The sequence below is a fragment of the Saccopteryx bilineata genome, chromosome X, assembly GCF_036850765.1.
Source record: "Saccopteryx bilineata isolate mSacBil1 chromosome X, mSacBil1_pri_phased_curated, whole genome shotgun sequence".
In the NCBI taxonomy this organism is placed as follows: Eukaryota; Metazoa; Chordata; class Mammalia; order Chiroptera; family Emballonuridae; genus Saccopteryx; species Saccopteryx bilineata.
The window spans coordinates 67290304-67316321 of record NC_089502.1 but is presented as its reverse complement, the minus strand read 5'-3'; the positions used below and the strand labels follow the sequence as shown (position 1 = coordinate 67316321).

Below are 26018 nucleotides of genomic sequence, written 5' to 3'. Positions count from 1 at the left end.
AGCAGGTCCATAGTTCCCATTGAAATACTAGTCAGTTTGTTGATTTAAATTTACTTGTTCTTTATTTTAATTATTGTATTTATTCTCTTTTTTACTTTAAAATAAGATATGTGCAGTGTGCATAGGAATTTGTTCATAGTTCTTTTTTTATAGTCCAGCATTCCAATGGTCTGAGGGACAGTGAACTGGCCCCTGTGTAAAAAGTTTGGGGACCCCTGCTTTAAGAACTGGCTAGATATACCATAACATTTTTTAACCAATCATCTCCTGATGAGCACTTGGGCTACTTCCAAATCTTGAATATATAATGCTGCAATGAATATATTCTTTCAAATTAGTGTTCTTCAGATATATTCCCAGAAGTGGATTTGCTGGGTTTTAAGGCAGTTCCATTCTTAATTTTATGAGGTAACTCCTTACTTTTTTCCACAGTGGCTGCACCAATCTGCATTCCTACTAATAGTGCATGAGGGTCCCCTTTACTTTACACACAAATCAACATTTGTTGTTTGTTGATTTATTGATGATAACCAATCTGACAGCTGTGAGGTAATATCTCATTGTGATTTTAATTTACATTTCTCTGATGTTATTGATGTTGAGCATCTTTTCATGTTGGCCATTTGTATATGTTCTTTCGAGAAGTGGCTGTTCAGGTCTTTTGCCCATTTCTCAATTTTTTTTGGTGCTGAGTTTTATAAGATCCTTTTAAATTTTAGATATTAAGCAAATCTTACCTTTTGCAACAGCATAGATGTACCTAGAGATTACTATGCTAAGTGAAATAAGCCAGGCAGAAAAAGACAAGTTCCATATGACTTCATTTATATTTAGAATCTAATGAATAAAATAAACTAATGAAGTAAATAAAAGCAGACTCAGCCTGATCAGGAAGTGGTGCACTGGAAAGTGCATCAGTCCAGGATGTTGAGGACCCAACCATAGACATGACCCCATAGTCACTGGCTTGAGCCCAAGGTCGCTGGCTTGAGCAAAGGGTCAATGACTTGGCTGGAGCCTCTAGTCAAGGCACATATGAGAAAGCAGTCAACGTACAACTAAGGAGCTGCAACGAAGAACTGATGCTTCTCATCTCTCTCCTTTCTTGTCTGTCCCTGTTTGTCACTCTATTTTTCTCACACACAAAAAACAGAAACAGACTCATAGATATGGAAAATTGACTGACAGTTGTTAGAGTGGAAGGCGGTTAAGGGATTGGGTGAAAAAGGTGAAGGGATTAAGCAAAGGATAAAACCTCATTGACACAGACAACAGTATGGGGATTAGTAAAAGGAAAGGTGGTAGGACATATAGAAGAGGGTAAAGGGGGGATAAATGGTGATGAAAGGAGACTTGACTTAGAGTAGTGAATATACAATACAGTATACGAATGATGTATTATAGAATTATACATCTGAAACCTATATAATTTTATTACCCAATGTCACCTTAATAAAGTCAATAGTTTTTTTTCTTTTTAATCAGTACTAGAAAAAAATAACTACCTAGATCCTATCACTTAAATTATCTGCTAGTATAGAATTTATAATCCTATAATTATAATTTATAAATTCCTTGAGACCATAAGTAATACCTCTATTTTATTTTATTTTATTTTTATTTGTGTCAGGGTAAGAAAAATGGCCTTGAGGTCCAGTATGTACCTAGCAACTGCATTCTAGATTGAATAGTAGCCCCTAACATTACCTAAACAGGAGTTTAAGACAAATCCTTTCTTAGCATCAGAGAATCTTACAGTTGAAATTGGGTATTCCAGTCACTTTTTGTTCACGATGATATGGAGCGTAATTAAATTGTGTATATAGTGTATATACATACTCATTTGAATGATAGTGGAAACAATAGCATAGTCTGATGAGTAGAATTTAGAATTAAAATATATAGTAGAACACATTAAAATGTTTGGTCTTGACTGAACAGGTGGTGGTGCAGTGGATAGAGCATTGGACTGGGATGCAGGGGACCCAGGTTAGAAACCCCAAGGTCACCATCTTGAGCAGGGGCTCATCCGGCTTGAGTGTGGGTCATAGACATGACCCCATGGTCACTGGCTTGAGCCCGAAGGTCAATAGCTAGAAGCCCTAGGTCGTTGGCTTGAGCCCAAGTTCACTGGCTTGAGCAAGGAATCACTCACTCTGCTGTAAACCCCCCCCGGTCAAGGCACATATGAGAAAGTAATCAGTGAACAACTAAGGAGCCACAACGAAGGATTGATGCTTCCCATCTCTCTCCTTTCCTGTCTGTCTGTCCCTATCTGTCCCTCTCTTTGTCTCTCTCTCTGTCACAAAAAAGAAAGTGGTATTAGTCTTCATAAGAGATTATCAATCTTATATAAAAATTCCTTAAGAAAAAAAATTCAGCTCAGTGGATAGAGTGTTTGCCCTGGCAAATTGACGTCCCAGGTTTGATTCCCAGTTAGGGCACACAGGAGAAGTGACTAACTGTTTTCTCTCCCTTTTCCTTTCCTGCAGGCAGTGGTTTGATCAGTTCGAGTGTAGCCCCTACACTGAGGATAACTCGATTGGAGTGCATCAGCCTCAGGCCTAAAAATAGCTTGGTACTGGAGCATCGGCCAAAGATGGGTTTGCTGGGTAGATCTTAGTCTGGGCACATGTGAGAGTTTGCTTCACTATCTCCTCTCCTCTCACCTAAAAAAAAAAAGAATGAAAATTCATACAAAATCCCCATATCATGAAGATGGACCAGGAAATGTAGTGGAAAAAACTTAACCTTTAAATTAGAAACATCTAGATTTGATAGAAACATCTATATTTGAATGCCAACACTGTCACCTACCAGCTTTGTGTCTTTGTGTAAATTACTTAACTTCTTTGAACCTCAGCATTCTAATCAGTAATATGGTGGTAATAGAATCTATATTACAGGGTTTTTATAAATATTAAATGAAATAACATTTGTAAAACACCTACATTTAGCTACACTTAAGTGGCTTTCTATAAATGATAGTGATAATTGGTATGAGTAATAAGAAGACAATATCTGTTTTTAAGTCTTGTCTGAACACAGTATGACTCGAAATTTCTGTGATTTTGGGAATAATTACTGAATACCTTCTGATACCAGAAAGCATCTATGGTGGATGAACCCAAAGCTTCTCTAAACCCAGAAACTAATGTTTGTGAAACTTTTGAACTTCAATCTTTCTGTGCTTTGCTTAATGCAGCTGTTATGTCTCTACTATGGAATGTGCTCTCAGTGAGGTGCTCTGTTAGGCTTTGGAGATTTCTGAGGGCTTTATCTTCTAATCAATTTTGTTCTAGGATTTCCAAGTCGTATTTTAGAAAATAAAGACTTACTTTGCTAGTTGGGGAAAGAAAAGAGTCTGTGTGCAAACAGTAATCATTAACAATATCTTTCTGCACTCAAGTCTTGAGTAAATGGAATGTACACAGGTATATTGAAAATTCCACAGTAATTAGTACTTTAAGAGTGTCAAAAATATCTGATGTTGAAAAAGGTGGCTAAAGTATAATTAAAATCTAATTGAATGAGTTTTCTTCAATTCATTTTCGAGAACATTAATATAATTTGGTGGACAACATATTTAATACAGAGGACTTCTTTGAAGACATATTTCTGGATAACAGCTAATCTTTGAGAAGTACAACTCAGTCACACTCAAAAACTGATGTATATTACTTTTAAATAAGCCTTCATAGGTTTGCTGATTATAGCCACCAGAGTTTTCTCAAACTTTCCTGACTTTTATCAAACCTTCATAGAAAGTATTTTCAGATTTCCAGTATAATGCAAGTTTTCAAAAGAGTACTTTACTTCCTTTATATGGTTGGGCTTATTTTTTTCCAGCTTTATTGAGGTATAATTGGCTTATCTACTTGCTTCTAAAACATCGAGTATGGAAAGGGTAAAAAATGGTCACTTTCCAATGGAGAAACCTGGAAGAGATTATCTTAATCAAGTAATCAAGATTACCACCACTATCAATAAGTCATGTTGATATTGTGTGCCCCCTATTATATTATATATAAAAGGCACATCTTTGCAATATGCTTCCCACAAACCCCTAGTTCCAATATAATCATTGGAAAAACTTCAAACAAACCTGAATTAAGGGACATTCTACAAAATATCTGGCCAGTTCTTCTCCAAACTGTCAAAATCATGGGAAACAAAAAAGTCTGAAAAACTGTCCCAGACCAGAGGAGGCTAAGGAAACATTACTGAATGTAATATGGTATCTTGAAAGGGATATCTTGAAGGGATCTTGAAACTAAAAAGAGGACCTTAGTGGAAAAACTAGTGGAATTCAAATAGTCTGGACTTCAATTAATAGTGCTGTACCAACGTTGGTTTCCACTGTGAGGTAAGATGTTAACAACAGGGAAAAAAGAGTGGCAGCTATCTGGGAATTCTCTGTATTATAGCTGCAAATTTTCTGTAAATATAAAGTTATTCAAAAATTGAAGTTTCTTAAAATAAAAAACCCTAAAAATAAAACATTTTGGTGGTAATGAATTTAAAACAGTATATTGATCAATCAGTATTATATAATTTGTGTCCAGCCTGAAGATGAGCACTGTCAAGAAACAAGCAAAAGGCATGGCCCATACTTTCAGATGGTTTATAAACCAAAGAGATGAGAATTTGACATGTGAAGAGATTAGCAAACATTGGTATTGCAAGTATTTGATTAAGCTCTAAACTTACTGATACAGATGGCAGGAAGTTAAAGAGTGAAGGCTGGAGTTGCCATCAAAAGGCTTCACAGAGGGATTGAACTTGGATGAATGGTTAGAATTGCATCCAGTAGTGAGGAGACTTGCAATTGAAAGGAACAGAAAAATCCCTGAGGTCTTAAGTAGAATAGACTCAGAGGAAAGTAAAGTCAACCTGATCTGATATGGGAGAGGGAAGGGAATGAATATCCATGGAAAGGTAGCTAGAGCAGACAGAGCCTTTATGTGGAACTTTGAAAGGAAGCTTTTGAGCCCTGGCAAAGTAGCTCTGTTGGTTAGAGCATCATTCCAGTACACCAAGGTTATGGGTTCAATCCTTGGTCAGGGAACATACAAGAATCAACAAATTGTCCTGACCAGGTGGTGGCACAGTGGATAGTGTTGGACTGGGACGCAAAGGACCCAAGTTCGAAACCCCGAGGTTGCTGGCTTGAGTGTGAGCTTATCTGGTTTGAGCAAGGCTCACCAGCTTGATTCCAAAGTTGCTGGTTTGAGCAGGGGTCACTGGCTTGGCTAGAGTCCCCTGCTCAAGGCACATATGAGAAAGCAATCAATGAACAACTAAGGTGTCACAACGAAGAGCTGATGCTTCTCATCTCTCTCCCTTCCTGTCTGTCTGTCCCTATCTGTCAATAAATTGTGCGTGTGTGTGTGTGTGTGTGTGTGTATGTAACAGAAAGTTAAGCCTTTGGGGTGGGATTTAAATTAGCCACAGGGATCAAGTGTAACAGCAGTAGGATTGCAGTTTATGTTTTAATTTTGTGGCTTTTATCCATTAGTTAAATCTATGTCTATCATTTATTAAGCTGCTAATACCTCTCTAGGCATGTACATCTGGTAAGGCTATGTAGGGATGTAGTTCACATGCAAGAAGTAAAAGTACAGGCATGCTCATATTCTGGATTAAAAAGGTTTTTCTTGATTAAGTGTATGTCAGTTCTGAATAACCTCATCTATAGGCTTTGTGTTATATGCAACTTTTTTCTGTCTATACTCTTTTCCAGAGTCAAAAATAACTTTAGTATTTTTGTCTGTTGCTAACTCAGTTGAAGCTTGTTTTTACTTTCATATGAGCAGTGAATTCATTGTATTCTGATAATTTTGTTCCTCAGAAAGGTTGTTGGACTTTTTTAAGTGATAAGTACACTGTTGGTTTAAAAATAATAAAAATGGGAAGGATCTGATGCCTTTGCATTTTCTTATCTGTTTCTTTTTAAATTAAAGCACAGAAACTACTATCCTCTACACCCGTGATGTCAAACCTTTTTATAAAAACCCTGGGCGTAGTGGAGCAACCAAATGATGCCTCGATTGGCCCACCATGAAAGCTGGAATGCCCACTAGTGAGTGGGAGGGACCAGGCTGACCAGCACTGCAAAAGTAGGTGGTTTTTATAAAAAGGTTCACCATCACGGCAGTCTACACCAACTTTGCCCACTCATAACTATTAAGTGGCTGACCTTAATTTATTTATTTTTTTAAATGGCTTTCTCTGGACAAAGTGAAGACATAAGCTGCATTGTTCTCCATGTAGTTAATAAGAAACCAGAGGTCTCATCAATTTTTTTCTTCTGTATACATGCTACCTATATGCAAGCAAGATTACAAATTGGTGGGCTCAGGAATTTATTGAGGCCAATTTAGACTGATCAAGGGGAAAGAGACCATAATAACTAGGCATTCAAATCCATTAAATAGAACTATTTGGAAAAGACCATAAGATATCTCAACTTTTATTGTTTTTCTGGTCAACTAATATCATATAGTTTATAAGGAATTCTTTCCTGTATGTTAGCCTCATCTCCCTAGCTAGATTGAAAATTCCAGTATGTACTGCATATAGTAGAAAAGAACAGGGCTTTGCAGTCAGATTTAGATTTGTAATTTGGTGCAGGCAATCAAAACCTGTCTTCTTGGGCAGGTTCCTTAACTTATGTGAGCCTCAGTTTTTTTGTTGTAAAGTGGGGATAGTCATACCATAACCTTTCAGAAATGTTGTGAAGATTTGAAAGGATATATGTAAATAGCCTCACAAAATATTTGCTACTCAGTAAGTATTCAATAAGAGTCTCTGTGTCTCCCATTATTTTGGGCAGAGCTTAATCCAATAGTAACATATACAGTGAGAGACTTTGAAATGACCAGGGAGGCCATTTTTTCTGCTTTTTCATGTGAACTTCTGTTAGAGTTTATATAGGAACAACTATGGACACAATTCTAATGCAGATAAATAAAGTTTACTGTCTTCCTTACCTGTGTCTCACCAGGTAGTTTCTCCTTCCACTCCAAACATGTATACTGCCTGCCCTTTCTATGAAGACCAAAGTAGTAAATCAGTAATGGTAGGGTTTCAGGCATCAGAGGATAGAATTTTAAGGTAGGATGGGACTCCCAGTGCTCCATATTTCACAGCCTTCTGGATCTGAAGGAATGGGAGAGGGATGAATATTTCTTTTGGCTTTAGAAAAAAGTACAAGCAGATAAAAGTGACAGAAAACAAAAGGCTGTATGAATTAAGTTATTTAGGACTATTTTATTTATTTAAGAAAAAACTTTTTTAACCCAGAAGTGGGCATAAATATATTTTCTTTACTGTGACCATGTTAAGACATTGCTATTTTTGAAAACTTACCATTAATATACAATGTCTCTATTTCATACCAGGCTCTATCTTTATTGAGCTTACAAGAAAAAAAAAGAAATAAGAAGACGGGTTAACATCTTTTAGACATGGTTAGACTTGGAACTAAAAAGGACATAACAACAGTAATTATTCTTCTTCTTTTGGCAGTAGTAAAATAGCAAATTTTAGATTGTGTTCTTTTGCTGCCACATCTTGGGACATCTGTCAAGAGAGAACTTTAGTGAGCTGTAGGTAGAGAGGTAGGGGGAAATCAAGAAAATACTTTTTGACCTGAAGTCAGAGCACATATAAGAATCAACCAATAAATGCATAAATAAGTGGAACAACACATTGATGTTTCTCTCTGACTCTCTCTTTCTCTCCCCCCTCTCTAAAAATTAATTAAAAAATATTAATAGTTATCATAACCCAGATTGGTTGAAGACTTGCTGATAAAGAGTTATGAATTATAATTTGAATTATAATTTCTACATGGTTGATTGTGATCAAAGCATTTTTGAAAATATTGCAGAACAGACAAGCTGAAAACAAGTATCTCTTGCTGTGTGCGGTAGTGCCGTTAGATTAAGCAATAGGAAACCAGTGGCATAAGGACTCATGACAGTACTCATTTAAAAATGCACAGAGATCTCTCTGGTTACTAAAGGACTGAATGGTGGCAACACTGCAGTTGTCCAGTGTCAAACAGACTGGAGATTTAGATTTGATTTTCCTTTTAGTTATATTCTGTAAGTAGATTAGCAAAAAACTGAAAAGGCAGCTTTAACTACTATTCACTGTACCTTCACCCTCACTGTTAACTATTTAGATATGGGCTAGGCAAAGACAGGCTTGTTATTTTCCTATAAAGTGGGTAGTCTACTTTAGGGTAGCATTTGGAATAAACAATCAATTGGAGGGAATCTATATATCTGAATTTCTCTTTGAAGAAGTTGACTAAGTAACAAAATATAACCTGTAGAAAATGACAAAATTTATACCTATATAATTGTTTATTCATTAGTAACCTTAATTATGCAGAAAAATTTAGTCATAGAAATTGTGAGCATCTGGCCCTGGCTGATTGGCTCAGTGGTAGAGCATCAGCCCAGTGCATGGAAGTACTGAGTCTTATTCCTGGTCAAGGCACACAAGAGAAGTGTCCATCTACTTCTCCACCACCCCTCCCCCCTTTCTCTCTCTCTCTCTCTCTCACAACCATGGCTTGAACGGTTTAAGCAAAGATACATATGAAAAATCCCTTAGCAACACATGTTAAGTACTAAAGAATGATAGAAGTGTGTTCCAAACTTAGTATACAGACTTAGTTCTTATATCTTGTTATTTAGTTCCTGATCTAAACAGTGAACATCAAATATCAAGACTTGGAGTGACTCTGAGGATTTTAACACACTCAAGGAAAGATTCACTTCTGTCAACCACATAATGTTTGTTAAGACAGGTTGTAGAGTTGGGTTGTTTGTGAAGTCCTTCAAAAAGGGCTGAAACTAAGAAAGGCTTGTAGATAATCAGAAATCAAAGCTTCCCACCATGCATACATTTGAGTTAACTGCATTTCAGTTTGCTTTTCTTTTGTGACAGAGAGAGAGAGAGAGAGAGTGAGAGAGAGAGAGAGAGAGAGGGAGAGGGAGGGAGGGAGATGGGGACAGATAGGGACAGACAGGAAGGGAGAGAGATAAGAAGCATCAAGTCTTTATTGTGGCACCTTAGTTCATTGATTGCTTTCTCGCATGTGCCTTGACTGGGGGGCTACAGCAGACTGAGTGATCCATTGCTCAATCCAGTGACCTTGGGATCAAGCTAGTAAGATGTGTTCAAACCAGGTGAGCCTGTGCTCAAGCCGGCGACCTCAGGGTTTTGAACCTGGGTCCTCTGATGCTCTATCCACTGTGCCACCGCCTGGTCAGGTGCATTTCAGGTTATTGATATGCATCAGCCAGCCTTACTTTTTCATCATTAGATATGGAAAAATTTTTTAAAATTTTAAAAAATTATTTTTGCTAATAACAAAATAATAAAAAAGGAAAACCATATATTTTCTGTGAAACCACAAATCTTCATCCATGTCTGAATTTATGCTGGTTCACAAAAAATGACTTTTGTTGAATCTGAAAATAACAACAGAAAACTGTTTCTTCAACAAGGGTTCCTTGTCCTTTGGGTCCTAGATTAAGAAGAAACAGCAAGATGTGCTTGGTTTTTTAGAAGCTAACAAAATAGGATTTGAAGAAAAAGATATTGCTGCCAATGAAGAAAATCGGAAGTGGATGAGAGAAAATGTACCTGAAAACAACCGACCAGCCACAGGGTATCCTCTCCCGCCACAGATTTTCAATGAAAGCCAGTACCGTGGGGTAAGAAATCAATTTAAATTCATCAAAAATTACCTATATAAATGTATCAATATAGACCCTGGACATATAGCTTTACATTTCTTCATTTTTATTCCAACCAGAGCAGTTGTATCATTATTTCTGGTATGTCCATGAATGAGTCTCTGAAAAGAGTCTCTGAAAATAATGTCTTATTTTCTGCTTGAAGCTAGTAATACTTTAATTTTCGTATCATTAATGAATTTTGTTAAAACTTTAATTTAGCTCATTGACCGTGTGTAAGGAATGAGGGAATTATTGTTATTATTATTATTATTATTATTTGCATTTGTGACTGGTATGTTCAAATATGCAACTTTGAATAGTCTACATGAGGTATGTATTTTCCTTTATGCTTCATTCGCTGTATATTTAAGTACTATTTATAACTTATACACATATAGGCACAATGGCAATTACAAATATAAATGAAACACAGCATTTTCTCTTAAGTTGGTTACGAGTGGGCTGTGGGAAGAATCATACATGCCTGAAACTATGAGAGTGGTTTTGAACTCATGGTACAGAAAGCATATGTAAGATTATAAAACTTTTCACTAAAGAATTGTTTGTATTGCTATATCCTCAAAATTTACATTAATGAGGAACAGATGTTGTGATGCTGGTGGTTGAAGCCAGAAAGGTTCGCACCAAATTTGGGAAGAGGATAGAGGAACTGCGAATTTGGAAAGTGTAGGGCCATACCTGTTTATTGGAGGCTTGCAAAGACAGGTGAGAGAATAAACAAAGAAAAATCTACATTTTGCAGTGAAGGGCAGGGGATCAGGAAAACCTCACCTCACAGTGGCACGAGAGCAATCTGGGAGAATTGCCTTCCCGAGGGCAAGCACCCATAGCCTTACATAGACTATACACATGTGGTGCTGCCATGTGCTCATGCACTAATCAGGGAAAGTGCTTGCAGCTGGCAAACCAGTGAGCAAATCTAACACATCTGCTTTCCCACAGATGTTTTTAGAGCCAGCAATCCAAATCTTCTAGGTCAAAAGTTTATATGGGGCTGAGAGAGACAGTTTTTGGTAGAGATCTTTTCATGTACCAATTCAAAATATCTCAGGGATAAGTATAACAAATTTGAGAAGTTCATCACCACAAAGGAATTTGTGAATTGAATTTGTCCATTCTGAATGGGGGATTGAAATTTTCATCTGTTGGTGCAAACACAGCCAATGTGTAAAAACGTACTCTGCAGATAAGGAAAAGGCAATTATGCTATTATTTAGATAATGAAACCTCAGTTGCACTATATTTGAAATTTCTGAAAATTGGTGAATCGAAGAGTCTGGGAGAGGCCTCAGAGTTCATACAGTCCAATCTAAGCCAACACATATTGCCTTTTTTTAAAGCAGATATTTCAATTGTTTATATTTTGAGAACAAACTTACTGTGGGTTATAAGAATATGTTGGAGAAACAACATTTACCTAGTTTATTTCTCCTTTGGAAACCACATGGCAAGGGAATGGAGTATGTTATAGAAATAAGGCAAATATCACTGAGAAATGGGAAGATGGAAAGTAACGGGCAGGAGATAAGACTCAACCAAACAAATCAACATTTCTTAGTGGAAAAGGAATCTAACTTCCAGTGAGTGCTTGCTGTGTTCTGGGACTGAGTTAGGAGTTTAATAACAATAAGAGTGAAGATTTATCTCTGTACAGACACTTAGAAGAGTATATTCCAACCATTCATACAAAACCTATGTAAGCTATTATGCTACAAGTTTTATGTGTATCATATCAATCAGTTCTCACATTAATCCCATGAAGTATTGTTATTTTATTGGTGAAGAAATTGAGGTGTAGAAGAGTTTAATTGATTTCTGAAGTCAAACAATTATTAAATGATACAGTTAGTATTTAAACTTAACTGCGCCTTACTCTGAAGCTCTTACTCTTTTTGTTAAATCACTGCATTGTTCATTTTCCTGTTTATTCAAAATTCCCATCTTCATTATTTTCTTGCACCATTTTGTATTGTGGCAGGAGAGGCTATAACCTCAGCAAATTATATTTCCTAATTTACATTGCCAACTGGCTGCCTATTAGGTTTGGCTGATAATGAGAGATCCTGGTCAAAAGAGTAGACAACAGGAGGAAAGGAAAAGCCAAAATATCCCCCACTTTTCCATTTGGAGGGCTCATTAGAGTGGCTGAATTTCCGTTAGGGTACCAGCTCTACCAGGTACATCAGCTCCTGGGTCCTGTAGTAACACCTTCACCACTTTTTCTTTCTGCCTTGGATTTGGTAGCAGCCCCTTACCATTAGCTAATCTCTGGGTTGCCTCATCATCACATGTTTGCATTTCAGCTTTTTAATCTATTGTCAGTAATTCTCTTTTTATAATTGATTTTAATTTATTATGTTTACATAGATTCTAGTGTTGCCCCCAAATGCATCCCGCCTCCCTCTTATTCCCCTCAACATTTCCCTTGACCCTCTCCCCATCACGCCCTCCCCCCTTCCCTTCAGCTTTATCCAATCCTACCATCCCCTTTCCCTCTGTCCTCTTTTCCTCTGGTCCCTTTGATCTCTCCTCTGTCTCAATTCCATTCCTCAGTTCACATTGTTCATTGGATTCCTCAAATGAATGAGCTCATATGATATTTTTATTTTTCTGCCTGGCTTATTTCACTTAACATAATAGTTTCCAGGTCCATCCATGTTGTTGCAAAAGATAAGATTTCCTTCTTTTTCATGGCCCCATAGTATTCCACTGTATATATGTACCACTGCTTATTAATCCACTCGCCCACTGATGGACACTTGGGCTGTTTCCAGATCTTCGCTATTGTAAACAATGCTGCCATAAACATGGGGGTGCATTTCTCCTTTTGAAATAGTGCTATGGTGTTCTTGGTGTATATTCCTAAAAGTGGGATAGCTGGGTCAAAAGGCAGTTCGATTTTTAATTTTTTGAGGAATCTCCATATTATTTTCCACAGAGGCTGCACCAGTCTGTATTCCCACCAGCAGTGTAGGAGGGTTCCCTTTTCTCCACATCCTCTCCAGCACTTATTCTGTGTTGTTTTGTTGATGAGCGCCATTCTGACTGGTGTGAGGTGATATCTCATTGTGGTTTTAATTTGCATTTCTCTGATGATTACTGATGTTGAGCACTTTTTTATATGCCTATTGGCCATCTGTATGTCCTCTTTGGAGAAGTGTTTATTCATTTCTTTAGTCCGTTTTTGGATTGGATTGTTTATCTTCCTGGTGTTGAGTTTTACAAGTTCTTTATAAATTTTGGTTATTAACCCCTTATCAGACGTATTGTCGAATATGTTTTCCCATTGTGTAGTTTGTCTTTTTATTCTGTTCTTGCTGTCTTTAGCTGTGCAAAAGCTTTTTAGTTTGATATAGTCCCATTTGTTTATCCTATCTTTTATTTCACTTGCCTATGGAGATAAATCACAAATATATTGCTGCGAGAGATGTCAGAGAGCTTACTGCCTAAGTATTCTTCTAAGATGTTTATGATTTCACACCTTACATTTAAGTATTTTATCCATTTTGAGTTTATTTTTGTGTATGGTGTAACCTGGTGGTCTAGTTTCATATTTTTGCATGTAGCTGTCCAATTTTCCAACACCATTTGTTAAAAGAGGCTGTCTTTACTCCACTGTATGCTCTTACCTCCTTTGTCAAATATCAGTTGTCCATAGAGCTGTGGGTTTATTTCTGGGTTCTCTGCACTGTTCCATTGATCTATATGCCTGTTCTTATGCCAGTACCTAGCTGCTTTGAGTACAATGGCCTTGCAGTATAACTTGATATCAGGAAGTGTGATACCTCCCTCTTTATTTTTCTTTTTCAAGATTGCTGAGGCTATTTGTGTTCCTTTATGGTTCCATATAAATTTTTGGATTATGTGTTCTATATCTTTGAAGTAAGTCATTGGTATTTTAATTGGTATTGCATTGAATTTATAAATTGCTTTGGGTAATATAGACATTTTGATGATGTTGATTCTTCCTAACCATGCGCACAGTATGTGCTTCCACTTGTTTGTATCTTTCTTGATTTCTTATATCAACGTCTTATAACTTTTCAAGTACATGTCTTTAATCTCCTTGGTTAAATTTACTCCTAGGTACTTTATTATTATTTTTTTGCAATAGTGAAGGGGATTGTTTCCTTAATTTATCTTTCTGACAGTTCATTGTTGGTGTATAAAAATGTCTCTGATTTCTGAGTATTCATTCTATATCCTGCCATGTTGCTGAATTCATTTATCAGGTCCAGTAATTTTTTGACTGAGACTTTAGGGTTTTCTATATACAGTATCATATCATCTGCAAATAATGATAGTTTTACTACTTCTTTTCCAATTTGGATACCTTTTTTTTTTCTTCTTGTCAGATTGCTGTTGCGAGGACATCCAGAACTATGTTAAAGAACAGTGGTGAAAGGGGGCACCCCCACCTTATTCCTATTCTTAAGGGGATTGCTTTTAATTTTTGCCCATTGAGTATGATGTTGGCTGTGGGTTTGTCATAGATGGCCTTTATCATGTTTAGGTATGTTCCTTGTATTCTCACTTTGCTGAGAGTTTTATCTTGAATGGGTGCTAGATTTTATCAAACGCTTTTACTGCATCTATTGAAATTATTGTGTGGATTTTCTCCTTCCTTTTGTTTATTTGATGAATCACATTGATTGATTTGCAAATATTGTACCAGCCTTGCCTCCCCAGAATAAATCCCAGTTGATCATGATGTATGACTTTTTTCATATATTGCTGGATCCAGTTTGCTAATATTTTGTTGAGGATTTTAGCAGCTAAATTCATCAGGGATATTGGCCTATAATTTCCTTTCTTTGTGTTGTCTTTGCCTGGTTTTGGAATCAGAATTATGCTCACCCCATAAAATGAAAGTTGGAAGTCTTCCTTCTTCTTGAACTTTTGGAAATAGCTTGAGAACGTTAGGAGTTAGTTCTTTGAATATTTGGTAGAATTCACTTGTAAAGCCATCGGGCCCAGGGCTTTTGTTTCCTGGGAGTTTTTTGATAATTGTTTCAATCTCATTTGTTGTAATCTGTCTAAGTTTTCTGATTTTTCCAGATTGGTTTTTAAAATATTATATGTTTCAAAAAATTTGTCCATTTCATCTAGGTTGTCTAATTTTTTGGCATGCAGTTCATCATAGTATTTTCTTACAATCCTTTGTATTTCTGTTGTGTCAGTTGTTATTTCTCCACTCTCATTTCTAATTTTACTTATTTCAGTCCTCTCTCTTTTTTATTGGTGAGTCTGGTTAAAGGTTCACCAATCTTGTTTACCTTTTCAAAGAACCAGCTCCTGGTTCCATTAATCCTCTGTATTGTTTCTTTAGCCACTATGTCATTTATTTCCTCTCTGATTTTTATTATTTCTTTCCTTCTACTACCTCTGGCCTTTACTTGCTGTTCTTTTTCTAGTTCTTTTAGATGCAAGGTTAAGTTATTTATTTGAGATTTTTCTAGCTTCTTAAGGAATGCCTGTAATGCTATGAACTTCCCTCTCAGTACTGCTTTTGCTGTGTCCCATAAATTTTGAGTTGTATGCTCATTATCATTCATTTCTAAGAATTTTTTGAATTCTTAGAAGAATTTATTCTAAGAATTCAAAGAATTTATTTCTTCTTTGATTTCATTGTTAACCCATTCGTTATTTAATATCATGCTATTTAGTTTACGAGTGTTTGAGTATTTTTCAGTTTTTCTTTTGTGGTTGATTTCTAGTTTCATGCCATTGTGATCAGAGAAAGTGCTTGATATGATTTCAATCTTCTTAAATTTGTTGAGACCACTTTTATGCCCTAACATGTGGTCTATCCTAAAGAGTGTACCATGAGTACTTAAAAAGAATGTATATTCTGCTGCCTTAGGGTGAAAGTTTCTGAAGATATCTATTAAATCATGTTGATCTATTGTATTCTTTAATTCTGCTGTTTCTTTGTTAATTTTCTTTCTTGAGGATCTATCTAGTGATATTAGTGGGGTATTGAAATTTCCTACTATTATAGTATTGCTGTTGATCTCACCATTTATATCCATCAAAGTCTGCTTTATATATTTAGGTGCTCCTATATTAGGTGCATAGATATTAATAATGGTTATATCTTCTTGTTGGATTGCTCCTTTTATCATTATGTAGTGACCTTCTTTAGCTCTTACATTAGTCTTTGTTTTAAAGTTCATTTTGTCTAATAGAAGTATTGCTACCCCAGATTTTTTTTCATTTCCATTTGCATGAAATATAGTTTCCATCCTTTTACCTTCAGTTTTGTGCATCTTTTGTTTTAAGGTGTGTCTCTTGTAGACAGTATGTGTACAGGTCCTGTTTTCTTATCCATGCAGCTACTCTATGTTTTTTGATTGGAGCATTTCATCCATTTACATTTAAGGTTTTTATTGATATGTAGTTATTTATTGCCATTTTATTCTTTAAAGCTGTATTCCTCTTTTGCTTTATTCTTTTCCCCTTTTGTTCTGTTTACAACAGGCACCTTATCATTTATTGCAGCATTGGTTTGGTTGTAATGAATTGAGTTTTTTTTTTTTTTTGTCTGGGAAGCTTTTTATTTCTTCTTCAATTTTAAATGATAGACTTGCTGGATAATGTAGTCTTGGTTGTAGGCTCTTGTTCTGCATTACTTTGACTATTTCTTGCCATTTCCTTCTGGCCTCAAGTGTTTCTGTTGAGAAGTTGGATGTCATCCTTATAGGGGCTCCTTTGTAGGTGATAGCCTTTTTTTCACTCTAGCAGCTTTTAATATTTTCTCTTTATCACTTAACTTTGGTATTTTAATTATGATGTGTCTTGGTGTAGATTTCTTTGGGTTTCTCTTTAATGGAATTCTCTGTGCTTTTTGAAATGTGTGACTTTTTCCTGCATCAATTTTGGGAAGTTTTCAGTTATGATTTGATTGAACAAAATCTCTCCCTTGTTCTTTCTCTTCTTCTTCAAGAACCCCTATGATGCGGATGTTATTTCAATTCATGTTGTCACAGAGCTCTCAGAGTTTTCTTAGACTTTTTGAGTCTCTTTTCTTTTTGCTTCTCTGCTTCTGTGCCTTTGTTTATCTTGTCCTCTAACTCACTGATTTGATCCTCAGCTTCATCCATCCTGCTTTTAATTTCTCCCATTGTGGTCTTCTTTTCTGATATTGTATTTGTCATTTCTGACTGATTCTTTTTTATTATTTCAATGTTCTTTTTTATACTTGCTATCTCTTTATTTAGGTGTTTATAATGACCATCTGTTGTTTTTTAAAGATCTTTGACCATCCTAACAATTGTTATTTTAAACTCTGCATCTGGTAAGTTGGTTATATCCAACTTGTTCAAGTCCTTTTCTGGGGATTTCTCTTGATTCGTTTGGGTTGCATTTCTCTGCCTTCCCATTCTGTCTGTGTATAAGATGAGTTTGGCCACTGGAGTCCAATCTATGTGGCCTCTGTGTTCCTTAGGTGTGGTCTGTCTTCAGGCCTGCCACCCCTTTTGCTGCTTCCTCGGTTGTTCGGGTATGGGCATTGCTGGTGTTGGTCCACTGCGGCTGTCACCACGGTTTCCGTGTCTCCTCCGTGGGCAGGGCTGTGTTCATGTGCCTGGGTCTACAAGCCTTGACCAGCCCCAGCCTTCACTCTGCCCAACTGCAAACATCAGCACCGAGGGCAGGGGTGAGGACCTTTGCTCAGCTGCGGATCTCTGCCAGATCCTGGGCTTTCACCCCACCCCTGTGGGTAGAGCTGTGCTCGAGCATCAGACCACAAACCCCGGCTCTGTGGGATGGAGGGGCTGTGTGCCCATGCTCAGCCATGGGTATCCACCTGTTCCTGACTTTTACCTTTCCCCTATAGGCGGGATCGCAGGTGGGACCGCTCTTGCTCACCTGGCGTGCAGCTGGGTAGGACCACTTTTGTGGGTCCCCTCCACCCCTGCTGGGTGGGACTGAGCTCAAACCAGGCCACAGTTGTGGGATCCTGGTTTCTGTCCCCACTGATGGGACTACACTTTTGCATCCTACTGCTGTCCACCCTCCAGCGAACCTTCAGCAGTGTGGGTGAGGGCACTGCAGCTCAGACCCTAGCACTCAATACTGTATTCCTGAAGGATCCCTTTTTCTAAGCTACTCTGCTCTGAGTGATGTGAGAAAGCTTGTTTGGCTGGTGTCCTGCTTCCCTTTGCTGGTATTGCTTGTTCCAGGGGAAATATTCACTTTAGATTTTGGGGGTGACTCAGCCCAGGGGTTAGAGTGGCTGTCTCTCAGTGTGTTTCTGCCTATGCCTCCTAGGTTATACTCTCTTCCTGCAACTTCAGTTCTCTCCTCTCTCCCCATTCCTCAGAGCCCTGAGTAAGTGGTTGTGAAAGAGGTTTTCTGTGCGGTCCCTTTAAAAAGAATCCAGGGTCTGAGAAATTTGTCTCTTTCTCACAAACAGTATCCTGACTTGTTTCACAGCTAAAACTGTCCATATGCCTCTTCTAGGCTGTGGAGCTGCAGGCTGGGGCTTTGTTTCTGGGACCCAGGACCCTCCCCTCTCTGCTAAACTCACTTCCTGCCATGTGAGTCTCTCTGGGCTGCCAGGAGCTGGGCAGCTCTCTCCACGGTTCCTCTTTTTCAACCAGTCTCAGTGTGGCTTCTTCAGTGTTCTTTGGTTGAAAAGTCCTCTTGGTTTAGTCCAAAGTTTGTTTTTCCAGATGATGGTTCTTAAAATTAAGTTGTAATCCACTTTGATTCTGGGAGGTGGAAGTTGGTATGTCCGCCTACTCCATCGCCATCTTGTCTCCCCTCAGTAATTGTTGATATTAAATTCCCTATTTAAACTACCTCAAGGTTTCTCAAGCTTGGCACTACTGACCTCTTGGATTAGACAATTCTTTGTTGTGGGCGGCTGCCTTGCACATTGTAGGATGTTAACAGCATCCTTGGCTTCTATCCTTCAATGCCAGAACCATCCTCACAGTTGTGAAAAAACAAAGCATGTCTCTAGACTCTGCCACTTGTCCCTGTTGGAAAAATTCCCTCTTGTTGAGATACAGTGAACTGTGGTGGTTTAGGTTTTTTTTATTTTATTTTAAGACTGGAATGTGACTGAAATAACTATTCTACCTACTTATGTGAAACTCTGATATAAATAAAAGATAAAAAATTTTAAAGTAAACTTTCTTTTGAATGAGCTTATGCTATCTACATGAAAACTAAAATGCATTTCTATGAAATTATAAATAATATGATACCAATAGCCTGACCAGGCATTGGCACAGTGAATAGAATGTTGGACTGGGACGTGTAGTGCCCAGGTTCGAAACCCGAGGTTGCCAGCTTGAGCCCAGGCTCATCTGGTTGGAGCAAGGCTCACCAGCTTGAGCCCAAGGTCACTAGCTTTAGCAAGGGCTCACTCAATCTGCTGTAGCCCCTCAGTCAAGGCACATATGAGAAAGCAATCAATGAACAACTAAGGATCTGCAATGAAGAATTGATGCTTCTCATCTCTCTCCCTTCCTGTGTGTCCCTATGTGTTCCTCTCTCTGACTCTCTCTGTCTCTGTCACACAAAAAAATGTGATACCATTATATGGTAGAATACATTCTGGATTAATGTTATTGGAATAGTGGAGATGAAAATAAATTATCTTTAATTTTCTTGAAGAAAACTCCTGTATAAGAAGCAGACTTTGTGACAGTCTGTTTGGTTTACTCTTATATTTTTAGCTCCAATAAAATGGATTGGAATGTAGTAGGTGCTCAACACATACTTGCTGAGTAAGTTGTTTAATCTGGCTTAATGAGAAACGAATGTTCTTTTCTCTCAGAATTGCAAGCAAAAAAGATAGGTGTTTGATACATTGAAGGCTAAGAAAAGGTAATATACTTTGAATCTAAAACACTTGAAACAATGACAGGATTCCCCTACATAGCATTATTTATCAAATTTCAATATAACTGAAGACCTATTTTCTTTCACACAAATTTAAAAAAAATGTGGTGTTTTTGTTGCTTTGTTGTTATTAACAAATGCCCCTTGCGTGACTGCTGGATTGTTTTAAGTAGTACTTTTGAGTGTGGATATGATATATCTATCTTTCTATCTATCATCTATCTATATTTTACCTTGAGTAACATATAAGTCATGTGTCTCAGTATGGAATTGGTATCTTGATCCAGTTAGTTTCTCTTTTGAACAGGGGTCCCCAAACTTTTTACACAGGGGGCCAGTTCACTGTCCCTCAGACCATTGGAGGGCCACCACATACAGTGCTCCTTTCACTGACCACCAATGAAAGAGGTGCCCCTTCTGGAAGTGCGGCAGGGGGCTGGATAAATGGCCTCATGGGGTGCATGTGGCCTGCGGGCCGTATTTTGGGGACTCCTGCTTTTGAATAATGAGCTCAAAGAAGTCTGCTCATATATGCCTGTTATTTAGTATTTATTACTTTGTCAACATCTAGGGTATATAAAAAGATGCCTGTGTTAATGCTTGTGGAGATTCCAGTGGCTTTACCAATTCTGACTGTTAAAAGAATCCCTAAATAAGGGAAATACTTAAGTTTCTTAGGGTGGGCGCAAATTTGGGGCCACCAATGGCTTGAGAGACTATAAACTTGATACCTCCAGATCCTCCAGGTGCCAGAAATTACACATTCTAGAAAAAACAAACAGACCTGTAACACTGTGATCTGTTGGTGAGGCGATCTCAAGAGAAGCCAGCAAGTTATGAATGCTTTCTACCTCTAATTAAACCAGATAAAATGCCGGGCTTATCTGTCTGTTTTAAATTGAATAACCGAAGGCCAGGTGTAGACAATGGCTGTGTTTTCAGAGTAGGTTGGCTATTGATTATGTCACAAATTCAGGCAATTCTATTTGTTTTCTTTGGAGTATACTTGGTAGCTTTGAGGATGACAGTGGGAAAAGAGTACAACCAAATTTCATCACATGAGGCTTTCTTGGATCTCCAGATAGAAACCTTTCAGTAGTCTGTTTGCTCTTCTGGTCATATTTCATGAAAATCACATTTTTTTTCCTTCTAAATACAGCAGATTCAGTATTCTTATGGCTTTGAACATATCTAGGTAATATCAGATAGGTTCTGAGATCACCTCTTCCTTAATAAATAATGAACGAAAAATAATGGGAAACTGTAACAGTGAACTCCTACCAGAATAACCTCTTACTAGCAAATAGTTGGCTGCTTTGGGCTGTGGAGAAAGCTACTTGTTCAGAGACAGATTTCAATTCTGTGTGATCTAACATAAAATATTTTTAAGTTTCTGCCCCACAGAATTGCATATCTTCTAACCCACATGAAATGAGATTCAATAAGTCTTGCCTCTTTACTATCTTTTCCAGAATTCTAACATTAATGGAGTTAGGTAAATTGATGCCACCAAAGAGCTTGAGTAGTCAAGCCATTTTGAATAAATGTCTTCTTTTTTTTCCTTTGGTTGCATATTGCTAATTCTTCTTGCTTTTTTTTTTTTTCACCAAGGACTATGATGCCTTTTTTGAAGCCAGAGAAAATAATGCAGTGTATGCTTTTCTAGGACTGACAGCTCCACCTGGTTCAAAGGTATGATTTTTGTTCTTTATAGGCCATTTTATTGCTGCTGAGCTTTTCACTCAGTATGATTTCCACTTTTAGTAAGTACTTAGGTTAAGGCAGAGGCCATACCACATTGCTGAAAGGAAATGTCTCTGCTCTGCTTGCACTTAATCCCTAGCAGGGAAGTAAGAAGTGTATAATCATATACGTTAGTATGTGAGTAAGAGGTAGGTAAAGTGAATTCTCTCCATCAGTCTGCTCAAGGAAGCAAATTTCTCATTGACCCATTCACAAATAAGTGGTAAGTATTTTAAAGACTCTGTTATTTCAGCTATCATTAGTGGTTCTATATGGATGTAAAACCTTTTATTCCATAGTAATTTTGGCACCATCTTCTGTCTTTGTGTGAAACAAATGTTAGAGTCATCAATTCAAATTACTGAGAGCATTTGAATCTCAAAACTGGTTACTAAATTGCTACCTAATTTGAGGCTTTTTCTCTGCCAAAAACAAATTATTTTTTCAAGCAGCAGTCTTTCCATTGAGACCATATAAATAAAAGAATTAAGAATGAAATTACCTATTTAATGAAATATCTCAAAGTTATGGTCTTGAAAAACACTTTTGCCTTTTACCATAGGTTTTCTCCACACTGGCTCCCTTGATCCAAATGTATGTCCCTTGTTCCATCAGTTTATATTTTGCTATTAGGAACTTTTTTTCCTGAGCTTTATATTTTATTTAATTGAATGACAGACCTGTTATTTTCATTTCATCTACCTTTAAATGCTTCTGAGTATATTGCTATTTTTGCCCATTTTAAATAGATTCCTTGAACTCTAGCTCCGTCTCCAACTTTGAGAGTTTGTGCTCTATTTGTGTTTTCACTAGAAATGATTTACTAACATTGTGATCTGGTTTACTGTGGAATTCTTTTTCCTTGTCAGACTTTGTTAAAATTGCTTATTTTAGGCTTTGTGTAATTTAAGTAATAAGAAATGCTCGATAAGGTATTTTTGTTTGAAAAAGTTAGTAAAACCCGAGTTAAGTCATTGATTTCAGTACATATTTTAGGAAGTATGAAAGGAAGGATACTTTGTATTATGTGACAATGACTCCCTCTCCTTTAATTAAAAGTAGAAGTCATTCATTCAGTTGTTCATTCAACAAGTATTTATTGAATGTCAAGCACTGACTGACATTGATAATGGGGCAAACACAGAGAATAATTCATAGTTCCTACTTTCAAAGTGTTTATAACCTAGTGAGGGACATATATACAAATAATTATATAACATGTGTTTACAAATAATTATAATTTAAGACATATTATGCTAAATTCCATACAATTGGTGTGAATAAAATGCTATATTTATCCAGGGGAAATAATCATGCATTAATAGTAAGGAGTCTGGGAAAGGGTTTGCAGGGGATGTGACAGAGCTCTTGAGGGTTCCAAAACCCTGATGTGACAGTAAAGCATCTATTACAGAGGCAGCAATAGAAACCACTGCATTGGGACATACTTGCACGTGATGTTAGAGTAGTCCCCCCTTATTTATGGTGGATACATTTGAAGACCTTCAGTGGATGCCTGAAGTCATGGATAGTATTGAAAGTTATATATACTATGATTTTTTCTATACATACATACCCATGATAAAGTTTGGTTTATAAGTTAGGAACAGTAAGGGAGTATCAACAGAAAGTAATTCTTTCTGCATAATTATAATGATATACTGTGATAAAAGTTATGTGAATGTGGTCTCTATCTCTCTACAGATTTATTGTACTGTACTTACTTTTTCACTTAAAGAAAGCACTTTATGATTTCTTTTCTACATATTCGAACTGCCAGCATCACTACTCTTTGCACTTTGGGGCTATTATTATGTAAAATAAAGGTGTTTTGAACACAAGCACTGCAACACTACAGCAGCTGATCTGATAACCAGCACAGCTACTGAATACCAAATGCATAAACAGTGTAGATATGCTGCACAAAGGATGATTCACGTCTCAAGTAGGACAGTCTTTTCCAGGGACCACTTTCTGCTTTTGACTATTAGTAACTTATGCTCATGTAGTCCAACAAAAATCCACTTGCATGTCTGCTTTGTGATATTTAAATCTGTTTGTTTGTTTGTTTTCATTTCAGGAAGCAGAAGCGCAGGCGAAGCAGCAAGCATGAACTTTCAACATTCTGCCTTAAGCATTCCAGAAAAGGAGTCTCCATTGTTTTTTTATATTATAACAGAGCTATCTAGGCTTCAAAAGAAATAGGTTTAGTGTTGAAATAATAGATTAGTTGGTGTTTTCGCATGCAAACAGTTGAAATGAGTACATAATTAAATGTGAATGTTATAATGAGGAGAATATGAGATGGACGTAAAATTTTAAGATGTCATGGAATAGTTTTGTTAACTGCCAAGGCATTTTATCTACTAAAATGATTTTATAAAGCAAACACTTGTATACTTCGTTGGTAATATTATTGCAGTTAAGTATATCTATAGGTCTACACTGAGGAAGATAAATAGGAGAGAGAGAAAGACTGTCCTTTGTTCCCAAATTGCCTCATTAATTTTAGTGAACAAAAACATGTATCTTTTTGATGTGACATTATTGTGACTAAAAATTAGTAGCAGGTAATTTTTATGGTATGGCATACATGGTAATTTCCTGTGGTAATTATAACATTCCCATTCTGCTGTAGTTGAAGCTTCTATTTACTGAAACACAGGTTTTCTAGGTTTCTAAATGTAGCTTTTAATTACATATTTCAATGATCAGAACAGATTATTTCACACGCACACACAAATAGATGCATTTAGTTGACAAGTTTCTTGCTTAACCACATAGCTATGATGCAATCATATTTTGAAGTTGCTTTTCCCAGTGAAATATGCATACCTATGTTATTGAAGTGGATGGTCAGTAGGTTTAACATGGCAACCTTTTGTAAAGAGCTCAGACTTTCAATTAACTGTTATACAATAGGTGAACATTCATTCCCCAATTTTTGGGTTTTTTTATTTTTTTTACTAAAAATATTTTAGTGGTTTCCCCCTTTTAAAACAAATTGTGATCACACATGCCACTATCTCTCAAATATTTTGTCTTTTTATTTAGCATGGACACATATGGTATAAATATACTGCTTAGAAAAATTAGGGGATATTTCAAAATGAATCTGAAGCAATAAAAAGAAGCATTTGATTTTTTTTATTAAACAAGAACATCAGAAAAGCAAACAACAAGTCAAAGAAAGTTGTTCTATCATACAAATAAGATGCAAAACCAACTTTTATTTCATTGGTGAAAATGCACTATACAAAAGGCAGAAAGTATTGAAGTATCTTCACGTTCCCTGATCCCCTAATTTTTGTGAGCAGTGTACATTAATCTAAGTATATACAATATTTTTATACCTCTATTCTAGTAAATAGTACAAGTACAATATAAAAGGTCCATTTTTAAAATGTTAATTCTAAAAACTTCTAAAAAGACAAGAAACAACATGGCCTAATACTTTATTAATAAAACACTTTTTAAAATTACATTATCATGTCATTTGTCATATTCAAGTCTGTGCTCTTTGCTAAAATCAACTTATAATGAAGACATGACTTTTTTTACTGAGATTCAAACTTGATGTGATGTTTTAAAATAAACTCAGTACTTTTAGAAATATAATTTCTGTGTTCCTTTTTTAAAAAATAATAATTTCTGTATTCCTGGAGTTTCTATATAGTTTAACGGTGATTTTAGATGAGTAATGCATATGTTTTTAGAGAGTGGGGAAGGATAAAAGAGATAACAAAGAAAAAAATGTCAATGCAATTTCTAAATGTCTTTTTTAGGGTCTTGAATTTTGCAATACACACTGGAGTCAAACAAAGAAATAGTCCATTGTTTTGTGTACAAAAATATGCTCTGGAGAACTCTAGAGAAAACAGGGTGCTTTGTAATGGATCCTGGAAAATGTTGAAAAAATTAGTCAATATTTTTTCGTGAGCTTTATTAAATGCAGATGATGCTACTTGCAATAGAGTATGTGGACAGTTTTACTTTTATTTTTGTATAAAATAAATTAGCACTGTCAAAACCAGTCTTCAAAAATAGATTAACTTGTTGAGATGTTTCTATCTAGTAGGCTTACCTTACAATGAACATATATGTATATTTAAAGTAAAAGATTGGATTGAGTCTTCCTAAAATTGAAATCTTTTATTTTGTCAGCTGAGAACTGTATGTCTGGTTAATATAAGAAAAGGAAGTTAAACTGTTCTCAAGTTAAATTTGTTCTCAATCTCTTCACCTTTTACTTTGTTCCATAATGCCCCCCCCCCAACCTCTGGCAACCATCAGTCTGTTCTCTGTATCTATGAGTCTGTTTTTATTTTGTTTGTTCATTTATATTGTTCTCTATATTCCACATATAAGTGAAATCCTATGGTGTTTGTCTTTCTGTCACTGACTTACTTCACTTAGCAAAATACCCTCTAAGAGGGTTGGGTGATTGGGTGAAAGAAGTGAAGGGATTAAAAAGTAGAAATTGGTAGTTACAAAATAGTCATGGGGATGTAAAGTACAGTATAGGGAATGTAGTCGATAATATTACAATAACTATGTATGGTGTAGGTGGGTACTGGAAATATTAAGAAGATCACTTTGTAAAGTGTTCCACTATCCTGTGCACTTGAAAACAGTACA

General features: G+C 36.5%; 1 protein-coding gene across 1 annotated transcript in view; it reads left to right on the top strand.

Annotated features, from left to right (window-relative positions):
* The window catches only part of SH3BGRL (SH3 domain binding glutamate rich protein like), an 88208-nt gene extending 62450 nt beyond the window's left edge, over positions 1-25758 (top strand). The window contains exons 2-4 of the mRNA XM_066249883.1: positions 9552-9737; positions 21249-21329; positions 23461-25758. Coding sequence (XP_066105980.1) covers positions 9552-9737; positions 21249-21329; positions 23461-23493 — 300 coding nt within the window. The 3' untranslated portion in view covers positions 23494-25758. The remainder of the gene's footprint in view (positions 1-9551; positions 9738-21248; positions 21330-23460) is intronic.
* The last annotated feature ends 260 nt before the right edge of the window (positions 25759-26018 follow it).